General features: G+C 35.2%; 1 protein-coding gene across 1 annotated transcript in view; it reads right to left on the bottom strand.

Moving 5' to 3' along the window:
* Positions 1 to 1,262: 1,262 nt before the first annotated feature.
* The window catches only part of LOC138175817 (inter-alpha-trypsin inhibitor heavy chain H2-like), a 59,281-nt gene continuing 44,078 nt past the window's right edge, over positions 1,263 to 16,465 (bottom strand). Inside the window, exons 20-24 of the mRNA XM_069106321.1 lie at positions 11,922 to 12,035; positions 6,525 to 6,723; positions 6,085 to 6,257; positions 3,375 to 3,486; positions 1,263 to 2,372 (exon numbers count right to left, since the gene is read on the bottom strand). Coding sequence (XP_068962422.1) covers positions 2,213 to 2,372; positions 3,375 to 3,486; positions 6,085 to 6,257; positions 6,525 to 6,723; positions 11,922 to 12,035 — 758 coding nt within the window. The 3' untranslated portion in view covers positions 1,263 to 2,212. The remainder of the gene's footprint in view (positions 2,373 to 3,374; positions 3,487 to 6,084; positions 6,258 to 6,524; positions 6,724 to 11,921; positions 12,036 to 16,465) is intronic.

The following is a 16,465-nucleotide window of genomic DNA, read 5'->3' as shown; positions in this document are numbered from 1 at the left end:
ACTCACCATTTGACAAAACTGCTGGGAAAACAAAGCAATCTAGCACAAATTAGTTTTAGACCAACGTCACACCATATACCAGCATAAGTTCCAAAAATGTATATGTGACCTAGATATAAAAGGTCACTTTCTAAAACTGAGGAATCAGGAAGAAATTACCTTTTGGATCTATGGTTATGGGAAGAGCACATGACCAAACAAGGGATAAAAGAGACTCACATAATAAAATGGGCAATTTTAATGACATAAAATTGAAAAGTAGTTTTGTGCAAATAAATCCAAAGCATCTAAGAACAGAAAGGAAACAGTTAACCTGGGGGAAAAATCTTTGCATCAAGTTTATTGATGCAAATAAAGAAATTGATTCAAATTTATACTAAGAACCAGTTATCAATTGATAAATGGCAAAGGGTATGAAAAGACAGTACTCAAGACAAGAAATTCAAGCTAACTTTAGCCATATGAAAAAAATTGTTCTAGATTACTAATAATTAGTGAAATGCAAATTAAAGCATCTCTGAGGTATCACCTCACACCAATCAAGATGAACAAACTTGACAAAAAATGAAAATGACAGATATTTGAGGAGTTATATGAAAATTGGCATACTATCGCACTATTGGTGGCGTTGTGAATTGGTACAGCAATTCTGGAAAGCAATTTGGAATTATGCCTCCAAACTGTGCATATCCTTTAACCCTAGAGAGATCAAAGAAATAAGACAAAGTCCTTCATGCTTAAAAATATTTATAGCAATGGGTTTTTTTTCATTATTTTTTGTAATGACAAAAAAGGGAAACTCAGGATTTGCCCATCCTTTGGTGAAGGGATGGAGAAATTATAGTATATGAATGTAATTGGAATACTTACCATGGTCTAGGAAATGATGAAGGGGATGGTTTCAGAGAAAACTGATGAAACTCATAGGGTATTCTGTAGAGTGAAGTGAGCAGAACAAGGAGGACAGTTCCCACTATAACAACATCATTGTAAAAACAATTTTGAAACTTGGGGACTCTGATCAACTTAGTGACCAATCATGATTCTAGAGGACAGTGAAGAAGAATGCTTCCTTCCTCATGGTAGAGAGATAATGAACGAAATATGCAGAACTAGATGTACATTTTTAGGCATGGGAATGAACATGGGGATTTGTTTTCCTTGACTCTGCATATTTGTTACAAGGGGTTTGTTTTTCTTATTTTCTTTTTTCTTGGGAAACTGAGGGAGGATAAATGGAAGGGAGAAAAAAAAGTTTGAGATCTAGAAAAAAGATGCAATTTAATAATAAAAAAAATAAAACCTTTCAAAGTCATGTCCAATTTTTGCTTGTTCAAGGAGGTTGCTCCCTTTAACTCAAGGAATTCTATTCATCCTTCATAAAGGAATCATTGGATTTTAACACCTCATTAATACCTCATTATCTCTATTATCTATTCTTTCTTTTCTGTGGTTATCTCAACAAGGAGACCAAATCTTCCCTCCCTCATCTATACACCTATACACATATGATTTTTTTTTTTTGCATCAGGCCTGTGATTACATATTGGTGTAGTGAACTTTCCAAGAGGAAATTCCCTTTACAAGTGCAAGTAGAATCTACTCTTTATATACATACATATAACATATATGCAAATATTAAAACATTAACAAAGAAAAATGTAGTTAAGGATGTTCACTTCAGAAATATATTTGCCATGCAGAAGGATTTTATTTAGAAATTAATAAATGGTGGAAAGTTTAGTTATAACTAACGTATTTTTTTATTCTTTCATTAAAATATTAGTAACTCAACACAGTACTATAATGGAGTTTTAAAATATTGTATTTCTTGAAATAATCAGTTTAATCAGACCTTATTTTGTCTACAACTTGGTAATTCAATTTATTGAAAAACACCAATGTCCAACAATACTTTCAAGACACATTAACAGTATTGTTCTTTATCTTGTGTAAAAATTATGTTACAAAAAAGGGGACCAACACAAAGAAAGAGTTTATGTTTCAAATATTTTGATGGCTAATTTTTCAGTTTTAAAACCCTTTCAAGCTTCCTTGAAAGATGATTCTTTTTCTCCAACTTCCACTAGTTTCTACATTTGTTAGTGATAGGTTTGGCCATTTTTAATATTCCAAAATGCAAAAAACAAATGACAAAAATTAGGGATAGGAGGAAATTTTACCTCTTTACATAGTAATTTCAACCTTTTATCTAGACATTTTTAAAAGGTACTTTGAGGAAGCTGTACAGCTGCGGGACAAGGTAATCCTTATAATGTCCATCAAGGAAACCTTTCCCACTGTTGTGCACAAACCAGCAGGGAACATCTGTTCCCAGGACCATATCCGTTCTGTAGTCTTTCTGCAAACCCCTGTAAAGATAGATATTAACTGCAGTTAGATCAGGGATCGAGGAGACTAAGAGACATACTTTTGCCATTCTTGATGCTAATTGGAAGTTGCTGTTATTCCTAATGTGCTCACCCTAGCAGCATGGGGCATCTGGGGTATGGGATGAGAGATGGGAGAATGGGGGAGGTGAAAGGAGAACAAAAAAGCAATGTCTATTTAAGTGCCCAACTGGTTTGTTCATTTATTGCACACAGAGACATTGGGATGTGGACCTTTCCAGTAAAGGCAGAAGATTAAATGAACAAAAGGAGAAACCAGATTCCAAGGGATTATGGATCAGCTCTTCATTAATTTTTAGAAGAATAAACCTAAGGCCTTGCATTCATTTTATTCTTTCTCTTGTAAGTGGGTCTGTAAGAACTACCGACTCAAAACCACTGATAAGACAATGAACCAATTCAGGAATGATCTTTTGTTTGCAAGGAAGATAAATATGAACATCATTATTTATCTTAAAGGTTAATTCTTGATTATTGCTATTCTTCAGGCTTAATGGAACAATTTGTTTGCATCTTATAAATATGTTGAATTTCACAGCCTGTACAGGTCACTGCTCAGTCAGTACTTTAATATAGAAAAGTATATATATGTATTTCTAATATTTAATATAGAAATAATTTAATATAGAAAAGTATATATGTTTCTAAAGACATATCTGGTGGAGATATAAGGTAGGATTTACTATCTAGGTTTTACCTTGTGGGTAAAGGGTAGTTGAATAATTTGCTAACTTCTTGGCATTTTGTAATACATAAATATAGCTAGTCAACTTTTGTTTTTAAAGATAAGGTATCAGTGGTGCAAAAATTATAAATTCTATATTTATTCTTTTCTAGTGAGATATGGTCAGTTTCAGGCAAGAAAGGTTTGATGCCTTTTCATTGCCTCTACCTCATCTTGCAGTGAAAATTCAGTCCTATTAGGGCCTTTTCTTGCCCAGGCAGTTCAATCCAAAGGCCTACCTGGTGACAGTTAGCTTGTGGCCTTTCACCTCCATACTAGCTTCTGGCTTCCCAGGGTGTCGACCAGGTCTCTCATTGAAGATCTGTACTTTTGGCTCATGCATGAACTGACCTAAAGAAACACATGTCAAAGTCTTATGTATTTAGCTAATCCTTGTTTGTGCTTCATCAAATTTGATTGCTGTGTGTGAGTTCTGTTAGTTTGCAGCATTCCTTCCCAAGTTTTTAGGGTGGGAAATGATCTCTTGGCAATGAAAGGAGTAATACTCTGGAAAGGGGGTGATAGATATTTTTTATCAGAGAGCAAGAGGCCTGCTCCTTCCCTCCTGTTTTCATCTCACATCAGATCTGAATCTGAAATAGGTTTGTTAGGTCACAAATGAAGAGTAAAGCATTGATGTGTACTTGAAATAAAACGGAGAGGAGAGTCTGCAAAATACAGGCTTCTGTTGCCTGAGAGTTTTCTTTAGAATATGAGATCCTTAAATGTAGAGGATCATCAAAAGGCTAAAGCAAAATAGTCAACCTTATTATCAAACCCATTGTTCTACCCTAGCCTTACTGCCTTTGTGAACTAGTTAACCTTAATCTAGCTGTTAAATGAGCAGCTAGTTTACATAGTGCAGTGGATAGAGCTCCTCCCCTGGAGTTAGGAATATCTGAGTTCAAATCTGGCCTCACACACTTATTAGCTATGTGACCCTGGGCAAGTCACTTCACCCTGTTTGCCTCAGTTTCTTCATCTATAAAATGAACTGGAGAAGGAAATGGCAAACTACTGTCATGTCTTTGCCAAGAAAACCCCAAATGGGGTCACAAAGAGTCAGTCAGACATGACTGAAATGATGGAACAACCTGTTAAATACTTTTAGTGTAAAAACTGTAAGCTTTAATATTAAAATTTTACCTGTTCTTTCAAAAGATTACCAAATCTCAGGGATAGAAGGGACTATAGAGATCATCTAATCCAACCAGTACCTCAACAGGAATATCTTCCACAATAGCTCTGATAAGTGAGAATTCAGCCAAAAGAATGTCCAGTGATAAGGCCTGTACCATTTCCTGGGCAGCTTATGCCATTTTAGGGCAGCTCTAATTATTAGGAAAATTTTCTTGATACGACCAAAATCTGCTTTTCTGCAACTTCAACTCATGGCTCCTATTTCTTCCCTTTGGGGACAAGTCTATGATGATTCTAATTTAATAAATTTAATACCTCTTTCACAAGGGGTCATAGATTTATAGCTAAAAGGGAACTGAGAGGTCATCTAGTCCAAACTCCACTTTCTAAAAAAACTTTATTTTTAACTTCTGGAATACACAAGCATTTCAATAACATCACATAAGAAAAATATGAAACTGCAAATCTAATATGCATGGCTTGCTATTCCTTTTAAATATATAATAAAGTTATCATGTAAATTTCTTTTTTTCCTTAAATGTAGTCAAGATCAAAAGGAAAGCAAAACATTGGGAAAAAAATTTTATTGGCAGTTTCTCAGATCTCAAATATATAAAGAACTGTATAAAATCTTTAAGAATATGAGTCATTCCCCAATTGATAAATGGTTAAATGATATGAATAGGTAATTTTCAGATGAAGAAATCAAAACAATTTATAGTTATATGAAAAAAAAATCTTTGCTTTTTGTAGTTGAAGAACTGAGATCTAGAGTCTTGAAGTGAATTGCTCACAATCATGCAGGTAATAAGTGGCAGAGCCAGGATTTGAACTCAGATCCCTGTCTCTAAATCCAGCATACTTTTCTACTGTACCTCTGTACCACAAATACATGAAAACAGCTATCCTATCTCCTGTAGATCTTTCCTATTCAGACTAAACAGCTCCGTTTTCTTTAGCCAGTCTTGGGGTGTCATGGTCTCCTAAGCTTTGAGGTTGCTTCCTCTGCGCATCAACATTCTTCCTAAAGTATAGTACCCAGAACTAAACACCATACTTCAGATGTGGTTGGGCAGCTAGATGGCCCGATGGATAGAATGCCAGGTCTGAAGTCAGGAAGACTCTCTAGTTGTGTGACCCTGGACAAGTCACTTAACCCAGTTTGCCTCAGTTTCCTCATCTGTGAAATGAATTGGAGAAGGAAATGACAAACCACTCCAGTATCTTTGCCAAGAAAACCTCAAATGGGGTCATGAAGAGCTGGATACAACTAAACCGACTGAATAACCAGATATGGTCTGAACAGTGAGACCTTCCTGGATACGATGCCCCCTTAAACTGTTCTGTTTTGTGATTATGGAATCTCGTCTCTGAGAAAACTTTTATTGACCTTTGAAATATACCTGGCTATGACTCTCCTCTGAATTGCCAGGTTCTTCTAAGAATCTCGGGGATAGAAGGGACTTAAGAGTCCATTTAGTTAAAGGCATAGTTGAACAAGAATGGCCTCAATGATACATTCAACACAAGCTACAGACTTTGCTTGAATGGGATGGGTGTGGGGGAGCCCACTGCTTCCAGTTCTCCTTTTTGTAAGTTCTAATTGTCAGCAAGTTCTCTCCTTTACATCCAGCCTAAATTTCCCTCTTTGCAACTTCTATCCTTAATCTTCATGATCTCTATTATGATCCATAATTAGTCCTTGGGTTTCTCCAATTGCAGCTTCTGGCTTAGAGAAGAAAGCCATCTAAAGTCCTAGTAAAATCTAGAGACTTGCTGGTAGCAACCATTTTCAGACAAGTACTTTACCTATTAGTCCATGGGCATTTGGTGAAAACTTGTTTGTAGGAGGGATATAAATACCCAAAAAATCTACATTAATGGGATGTTTCTTCCAAACACGGTGAAGTAAGACTGAGAAGGACATATCTCCATCCAAGGTGATGTTCACAGTCTTCTCTTTTTTCACTGAGACAACCAGCCTATCACAGGAGTAAGGCCAAAGTAAGATTAATTTTATTTTTGGACAGACCTAGAGAACAGTTCCATTCAACCCTAAAAGTATCCATGTGCATTTCTTGCCACTGCTCCTCATAGTTTTTCTATTAAAAAACCATTGCAAGACATTGTTAATGTAGCAATTATTTAGATCATTTTGGCTCATATTTAGGGTAATTGCATATCTATACATAGGTGACTAAATTATTTCAAACATAAGTGGAAAAAAATTGTGATACAGTGTTACTTACTTCTTATGAACAATGTGAGCTGTGTCCAACCATGACAAAATGGTAGTATGGAGACCATTTTTAAGGGTGATCATCTCTGTACTAATTTCAATTTTCATGTCTTTGCTTTGGAAATAAAATGCCAGTTTCCCAAAATAGGTACTTAGTTTTTTATTCTTAGGCATCTTTGCTCCAATGAGCTGTCCATTTACCAATACTCCTATAAAAAGAAAAGTAGTGTTTCCTTCATTTTTCTTCTTTTCTGTAAACATTTGCTAGAAAGAAAGAGCATTTATTAAGTGTGTGCCTGACACTGTGCTAAGTGGTAAGAATGTGAATACATGCAAACAAGACAGTCCCCATCCTTGAGGAGTTAACATTCCACTAAGAGAGGAAGAGATCTAAAGAAATGGGAGCTGGAAACTGTGTGGGGTGGGAGGTATCTGCTGGGGAGGAGCAGAGAAGATAGAGGGGCCTAGAGAGCCATTGAGCAGCAGTGAAGTGAGCATGGCTGGAGTCCCCCATGTAACAGTGGTCTGAATGAGGAAGTCATCATTTAGGAGAGAAGGGCCTCAGAGCAGAGGCTTCTCCAGGTTGGCTGATGAGGAAGATAGTGGAGAAATCTGGAGAGTGAGTTGTGTAGAGGGAATAAAGGGAGATTGGCCAGGGCTCTTTATAACCTGGTGTTCCAGGTGAAGGAGTCCCCAATCAGGAGAGCAGGGCCTTAGGGCAGAGATTTCTTCAGAGTGGGAAGGCAACTGATTAGGAGATGAAATCTGGATAAGGCTGGTTTAAAATTGCTAACATGGGGAATTTTTTCCTTTATATTAAAAGAACACTGGAATGCTTAATATCCTTTATAAGTAATGTCTCCTCTCATAAAATCCTTTTCCAGTTTTTTTTTTTTTATGGTGCAATGGTAATCTGACTTGAAGCAGAAGGTTTCGTAAGTTCTACCATAGTGGAAAAGTCTTCAAGTATGGTCCTAGCAACAGGTTGGGTAAACTGTGTAAGGACCAACTCAATTAAGTAAAGAGAGGCTCATTATCTATAGGATGAGAAGTAGGTGCTGAATTCTTTGACCAAAGTAACCCATGAAACAAGGAAATATTTAAAAACTGCTCTCAGTTAAATAGCCACTTTCCATTTACACAATGATGATATGGAAACGGTGAACAAGGGTACAGAGAGTGCTAAGAATAACATCATGTTTTTGAATGTTATTAACTATTGATGGTCTAGATGTGAGATTTATCTAATGACTAACAAACCAAAGTATTATTGGAAGAACTGAGAATGTTGAGAATGACGATATTGACAATCTCAAAACAAGTAATTCAGGATGAAAAAGCAAAGTTCAGTTGATAAAATTTAAAGTGTACATATACACATGTATATGTAATATATGTATATATTTAATGATGTAGAAGTTATATATAATAATTATATATGTACAATTATATATTTGTGAAACCATTGCTAATGTTATTTAAAATGGAGAAACACTGGAAGCTTTGCTGTATAAACTGAGTTAAAGGAAGGAAAGTTCCTAAAACCAGGAACTGGCATTATTTGAAATAAACACTAGAAACTTTTTAATATAAACTGAGATAAAGCAAGGATGCTCTTTCTCACCACTATTATTTTACATGGTTCTAGAAATGCTAACTATAGCAATAAGAAGAGAGATTGAAATTAAAGATGTATACACTGGCAATGAGGAGATAAAATTTTCCTTATTTACCGACAACATGATGGTTTTACTTAGAAAACCCCAGAGAATCAATGAAAAAAAAAGTTATACTAATTAAATGATTACTAGCATTGGCAAAGTAAGATACTAAATAAATTCACAAAATTATTAGCATTTCTATATAGTACCAGTCAAAACCAGGAGGAAGCAATAAGAGAAATTCCATTCAAAATAACTCCAAAATGTATAAAACATCTGGGAGAAACCTGCCGATAAACCAGGAGGACTTCTATAAATACAACTACAATATATTCTTTTAGAAATAAAGGGAGGGGTGACTAGGTGGCACAGTGAATAGAACACCAGCCCTGGAGTCAAGAGGACCTGAATTCAAATCCAGCCTCACACACTTAACACTTACTAGCCATGTGACCTTGGGCAAGTCACTTAACCCCAATTGCCCTGCCCTCCCTGCTCCAAAAAGCAACAACAACAACAAAAAGAAACAAAGGGAGACAAATACCTGGATAGACACTCAGTGTTAATGATTGGCCTGTGCAAATATCATTAAAATAATTATACAAATCTAGCACTATACCACTCAAACTCCCAAGGAGTTTCTTTATAGAATTAGACAAAAATAGAATGACAAGATCTAGAATCTCAAGGGAAAAAGGCAAAGAAAGGCAAGCCTCATCAGACCTCAAACTATATTATAAAGCAGTAATCATCAAAATTCTTTGGTTCTTGTTTAAAGACAGAAAATTAGCTCCGTGAAACAGATGAGATAAGCAAGAATCAGAAGACTCTGAAAACAATTGCCAAGTATTTGATAAATTTTGATGAATGCAAGAATATAAATGACTAGGGGAAGGTATTCTTATTTGACAAGAACTGGAAAGGAAACTAACACAGTGTGGCAGAAATTAGGTTCAGGACAGGACCTAAGTACATAGTGGATAGAATACTAGACTTAGAGTCAAGGAAATGAGTTTGAATCCTGCATATCCTAGCTGTGAGACCTTGGACAAATCACTTAATCTCTCCCAGCCTCAGTGAGGATCAAATGTGAGAATATATGTAAAGTACTTCACAAACCTTTAAATGTTATATAAATGTTAATTACTGTTATTATTAATAAGATTAATACACATATTTGACTTGAATAAGAAATATCACATAGGTCATATAAAATTATGTTTCAAATCACAGATAAGATAAATGTAAGTTTAAAATAACTCTGTAGTAACACTGTCACATTCACGAGACCCAGCTGAGTCAAATTATTCCAAATATCCATGAATGAAAAAGAGGACAACAAATATAAGCAAAGCTGTCAGTGTTTTTATAAGAATATATTTTCATCATCAACAACAGAGGAAACTACATTTGAATGCTAGTATCTCAGTTTTTAATGAGTTATATGAAGAAGTTAAAATGTTACTTAAAAAGATGAAATCAGGAAAAATGGGTGGACCAGGGTAAGTATACACTAAAAAAGTCTGTGCTATAAGCAACAGAATCCTGACAGCCTTAAAGGCAGAAGGTGGCACAGTAGTGTTGGAACTGTCAGGAAGACCTGAGTTCAAGTGCTCGGACACTTGCTACCTGTGTGACCCTGGGAAAGTCACTTAACCTTTGTTTGCTTCAGTTTCCTCATCTGTAAAATGGGCATAATACCACCTATCTCCCAGGGTTGTTGTGAGGGTCAAACAAAGTAATAATTGTAAAGTGCTTAGTACAGTGCCTAGCACAAAGTAAGCACTGTATTAATATTAGTATTTAATATTATTATCATCTACAAATGTGTATGAAGTTATCAAAAGAATGGACATGATATTTTTATTCCCCCAAAAGGCAAATGACAGGACATCAATAGTTGTTGATTCATATACCTCCCTTTTTCATCCTTATAAAATTCTAATGAGAATGATCTGCACACATATAGAGGTTTCTTTAATGAAAAAAAAAGTGTGAAGGGAACCAACAGTTTGACTTTTTTTTTTTAAGCAATCGGGGTTAAGTAACTTGCTCAAGGTTACATGGCCAGTCATTTCTGGGTGTGGTGCTGAGTGTCTGAGCCCGGATTTGATCCAGGTCATCCCGACACTGGAGCCGGTACTCTTACTCGCTGTGCTATCTGGCCACCCCCAACAGTTTGACTTTTGTAAACAATTTTCTACAGCAGATTTTATCTTTGCAGTCATACAAGTGACTGAAAGTTTCAAAGAATACAAAATCCCAAATGGGTTTGGTGATTGTGGAAGAGTATTTGACTTTATAGAACAAAAATGGAGTCTGAAAGGCTCTCCTTTAACAAGGAGTCTCTTCTATGTGTTAAGATCAGATAAGAGTCCTTGATGATTTAACAGGTCTAACACTAATGATTTAACATGATAGATCTAATACTAATGATGTCAAGTGTGCCCAAGTCCCTATTTGTGGGTGATAATTGTGGTGATTACATCAAGCCACAGAACATTATAAAGGCTCTTTGTTGAGATACATGATTACTCAAGAGAGGTCAGCTGAATAACTGATAGGAAAAATTAGATGGATGAAAAATGTTTATTGTCCAGACAAGACATACAACTAAAATGAACATCCTTTGAATGAGTATACCAGTACCTATATCTGGCTTAGGCACTGCAGGGGAATAATTAAGCTCAGAAATCAGTAGGAAGAACAGAGCAGGCTAGATTGATTTGGGAAATTGCACAGTGCCTTTAACAGTTACAGAATGCTTTGTTCAGTTGTTTTCAGTTGAGTCCAGCTCTTCAAGACCCCATTTAGTGTTTTCTTGGTAAAAACATTGGAGTGGTTTGCCATTTCCTTCTCCAGCTCATTTTATAGATGAGGAAACCAAGGCAAACAAGGTTAAGTGACTTGCCCAGGGTCACACAGCTATTAATTGCCTGAGGCCAGATTTAAATTCAGAAAGATGAGTCTTTCTGACTCTAGAACTTTATCCACTATGCCAAGTAGCTGCCCATAATTTTGACACAACCATCCTAGTGATGCTTATCTGACTGAATTTTAGAACATGTCAGAGTAGTCTAAAAGATCAAAGTTAAAGGTGACTCAGTGTTCAAGGGAGTGACTAATGGGATTACACTGTTCTCAGAATATTTTTCTTTCTAAAAGTTCAAAACCTTTAGGAAGGTAGTTGAAAGAACCTGGAATCTTGAATTCTAGTTATGATTCCTATAACTAATCATCGTGATAATATATAATGATATAATTGACCTTGAACATAAAACAGCCTCTCTAAGCTTCTATAAAACAGGAAAAAATATACCTGTTTAGCTTATCATACAGTGTCATTTCATTTCAAATTAAATAATGCATGTAAAAATTGTTTGAAAACTATAAAGCACTATATACAAAGGTAAGGCAATACCCTTAATCAATCAATCAGCTTGACTTAATTAAGGAATGATTACATGCCAGATACTCTGTTAGGTCCTATAGATATAAATTTAAAGAATGATACAGTCTTTGTCTTCAGGAAGCATATGTTCTATTGAAGGAGACAACATATACACATATAAATCAAAGCAAAATATATGCAAAATACATAATTTCCCAATAATTCTGTGAGTTATGGAAATACGAAGTTTCTATAATGGTGGCATAAAGAAAATGATTCTTGAATAGTGGTAAGAAAGCATAAGAAATGTAGCATTTAGTTTGACTGGCTTAAATGTAATTTATTTGTCACTTACCTGTCCCTGGATCAGAAACCAAGTTGAGAATTTTACCAGGTTCTGAATCAATATTGAAACAAATGTTCTTTTGACTCTTCGGTAGGTAAATGATGAAGTGTGGGTCATTCTCAACTGAAAAATAAACATAAAAGGTAAAAAAAAAGGGAACAGGAAAGAAGAAAAGCTAAAATGGTATTTAGTATCTTTTTCTTTTTCACTTTTTGGAAGGCAATTGGGGTTGAGTGACTTGCCCAAGGTCACATGGGTAGTTTTTATGTTAAGTGTCTGAGGCCAAATTTGAACTCAGGTCCTCCTGACTCCAGGGCTGGTGCTCTATTCACTGCACTACCTAGCCACCCCCTTTAGTATCTTCTTGAATAGCTTCACTTATGCTTTATAAAGAAGTCTGCATCTAAAGAAATTTTTTAAAAGCCAAATTAACTATGTGTCTATTACTACTAAAGTCCTCTAATGATGCATAGTGATATGTAGGGAATTCTGGATTATTCTACTTCTGGAGACTTCTTTACAGAACGGCAAAGACTTTGAGTATAGACTTAGTGATTTATGATATTCCTGTTGTCCATGAAAGAGTATGTAGAATTTGGAGAGGCTCATCTCCTGGTTGTTCAAAGGCGATAAATTTTTTGGTCAAAGTCTATCTACTATGTTATATAGTGGTTGTAGGCTATTTTGGTGAAAGGAGTAGCTATACCAAAATATTTAAGTACTGTATGGTGAGTAAGTATAGAAGTATCAAAGTAAGTATAAAACCCATATCACTGAATAAGATACTATAACCTCACTTGCAGTTTAAAGTATGTACAAGAACAAAAAGAAGCAAACTACCTTGATACTACTTCTTTTTTTGGTCCTCTATGGCATTACATTGGTTTTACACCTACTGCTTTGACTAATTCTTCTCTATCTCTGTTTCTTCCTATACCCCCTCCTCTCAACTATGGACATTTTCCAAGGTTTCCATTTTTGCCACCTGTTACTCTTTATAAACTCTTCTCAAGAGAATTGACTATTCTCATAGCTTTAATTCAATCAACAGATAATACTTAGAAGTGTAAGATATTCCCTGCCTTCAAGCAGCTCACACTATAATTAGGGCGATAAGATATAAACATGCACAAAAAATTAATGATACAGAGATAATTGTCAGTTCAATACAATAGCACACAAAATATCACAAGATTGTACCATATATAATTGATTGCCAAATAAATGATACAGATATTATCTATGCCAATAGAGTCAACTTGGAAAAAAAAATAGAATCATTGTATTCTGCGAAGGCTCCAAAAAAGTAGTTTAGCTTTGAATTGGAGCTTGAAGTATGAGTTGGATTTATATAGGGGGAGAAGAAAAGAAGGACACTTTTACAAAAGTAGTAGCGCAGAAGTGAAAAAGGACAAAACATATTTATAAAAAAAATTAACAAGATGGTTAATCAGCCCTGTTTAGTTAGAAAAGGATACTCAAGAATGGAACTGGGCTTTGGTTAGTTAGGGCCTTGAATACTAGGAAAAGAAATTTGGATTTTATTTTATAGACAATGGAGAAGCACTGATGGTGGCTATAATTTCTCTCGTCCTATTATGTAGATAGAAGAGCAGGAAGAGGAGATGATACATTATTTGTTTCCTCTAGTCAAATTCTTCCTTGTTTTAGCTGAAGCAGAATAGACTGGGGAGAGTATTAGCAAGAGAATTGAGAAACCTCGGGCTAAAGTCCATGTCTAAGGAAATCACGAAATTCTTGATTGAGAGCTTATAACAATAATAATAGCTAATATTTACATAGTACTTAGTAGGTGCCAGACACTGTGCTAAGCACTTTACAATTACTATCTCATTTGATTCTAACAAGGACTCTGAGAGGTAGGTGCTATTACTATCCTCATTATACAGATGAGGAAACTGAGGCAAACAGAGGTGAAGTGACTTTCCCAGGATCATATAGTGTCTGAGGTCACATTTGAACTCAGGTCTTCCTGACTCTAAGCAAGATACTCTACCTACTGTGCCATATTAGAGGAATCCAGGGTAGCACTCCCTCTGTGGCACTCTCCTAACTTCTATTCACACTCCCAGTTTGGGTCCACAGATGGTGACTGCTACTTTGGATTCTACGGTTCTAGAACCTATAGGCTTGCAATATTAATCCTAATCCTCAACAAACTTCCACTGGTGTACTTCTCATTAGTGATATCACTAGATATAACTAATCTCTTTGCAAAGGTAAATACTAGGATGGTACAATAAAATCATTACATACCAAACATCCCCTACATAAACCTGGGGTGTACTCTTCCACAAGCCACAAATGTGTATTTTTGTTATTTTGAAAATCTTGGTTTTGTACTTCATAATAGATACAAAAATTTGGTTCTACATTCAATGCATTTCAGCACTTGGCTTTAATGGCTGAAGATTCCTCACTAAGATATGTAAATCCAAATGGAAGAGGTGCATTATAAGCTACATTTATTAAATCATGATCCTTACTTTTTTCAGTCCTTCCCACCAATGTTACAAAGGTTTTTATTTGAAATTTGGCTAGTAAATGTGCAATTTCGATTCCTTGATATTAATTAGGAGTTCTTGGAAACTAATTGGAAGATGTTGCATTTTCATGTTTCTAATAAATAGGTTCAAAACTTACTGAAACTTCATTTGAAAGATTTTCTATCAGGTTAGACAATTGTGTTTACAAAATTTTAAAATGTGTACATATGAAGGTTTATAGAGGTAATACATTGTTTTCACATAAAAACAGTTTTTGAATGTCTTGCGTGGCTTCATACTCCTATTGACTAATATCTCAAAGTATAATATACACTTAGGGTAAGATTCATTCTTGACAATAGTCAATGTAAATCCATATTTCAAATAACCTTCTAGATAGTTTTGAATTCTTTGGCTACGTACTTATATTATTATTTGTTATTTTATTTCTTCATGTGCCTGAAGAAAAACTCATACTAGAAATAGAATAGTGTCAATTCTACAATTTCCTTGTTCTTCTAGACTCAGATTATTAATGTTGTCTTCATGACTTCAATGCTTGGCAAATAGTAAGTGCTTAATAAATGCTTTTCATTCATTCATCCATGATTCTTTTGCAGAAATATTTTTAAACCACTTTATTTGTGAGGATTAACTTAGTTAAAACTAAATAATATAATCTGCAAAAGCACCAAACTGGGCACATATAAGTTCTAATATGTCACAATATACTGGAAGTGAACAAACAATAAAGTCACTACTGTCAAGCCTATCTTGATATGGAATGCCTACTCTACCCTAAGGGCACCTTCCAAGACATGTGACCATTCAACATATGGACAGGTGAGGACATTTAGTCCATCTGTATATTAATTAGTAAAACTTAATTTCTTTCTTGTTTTTCTATTAAAGTAACTGAACAGAAATTCTCATCTTTTCCTCCCAAACTCCAATGGACTGTCTTCAATGCTCCCTGGACTAGATGACCACTTGTTAGGAATCTTACAGAGGGCATTCTTATTGATATCATCTCTGTCTGAGCTCCTTCCTAGCCCAGTGATTTTATGATACTCTGGTATGTTCACATTCATTTCACTTGTCTATAGTCTTTTTTTTTTTTGGAGGGGGGAAGGTAGGCCAATTGGGGTTAAGTGACTTGTCCAAGGTCACATGGCTAGATTTGTGTTAAGTGTCTGGGGCTGGATTTCAACTCAGGTGCTCCTGATTCCAGGGCTGGTGCTCTATTCACTGTGCCACCTAGCCACCCCTCTTCTATAGTCTTAAAAAATAACTTTTCTTCATTTGCTTCATCCAGCTATAGTCTTAGCTTTTACTATAACACACTTTCTTGGCATTCATCTAATTGAAAGCTCATGAGTAGTGCAAAATCTCGAAGGAACTAGATAGAACTTTGGAGTCATTATTAAAGTGTATGATGCTAAAGAGGCACCAGAATTTGTGGTTTCTTTATGTGCAGATATAATGTGCGTAATGTGCTTAGTTATAGTGTTTGACACATAGTAGGCACTATATAAATGCTTATTCCCCTTCCCCTTTTACTCGCATGTTTCTCCTAATGTCTAGAATGTTCTTCTCCCCATCTAGTTCTATTGAAATCTTGTCCATTATTTCAGACCCGATTCAAATGCTCTGTGTTTTTTTATGAAGCCTTCTTTGATCCTTGAATCTGTAATGATCTTGCGAACTTTGTTAATACTTCTCTGTACCTAGATATTATTTTGTATTACATTTGTTTGGGTATGTGTCATATTTCCCTTCTAGATTGTCAGTTTCTTGATTCAATAAGCTTCTGATTTAATTTTTATACATCCCCTATTGCCTACAATACTCATTTGTACATAGTAGATACTTAATAAATGTGTATTGAAGTCTGTTGAAGTTGAATTATCTTCAGATGAGAAAACTTATTACCCCTTTATCTTTAAGCTAAATGCAGCAATTTCTGCCTCAAAAAGATCACCACATTTTCATATAGTTGGGGCAGGATTTATCTCCTTTTTTTTTCTAGAAGGCAGTCATGCTGAA

This window comes from Petaurus breviceps, unplaced genomic scaffold (assembly GCF_028583685.1).
Source record: "Petaurus breviceps papuanus isolate PSGF00001 unplaced genomic scaffold, PetGlider_PUasm1.0 79, whole genome shotgun sequence".
NCBI classification, from domain to species: Eukaryota; Metazoa; Chordata; class Mammalia; order Diprotodontia; family Petauridae; genus Petaurus; species Petaurus breviceps.
The sequence above is the reverse complement of the archived record's forward strand: the minus strand, read 5'-3'. Positions and strand labels throughout refer to the sequence as shown.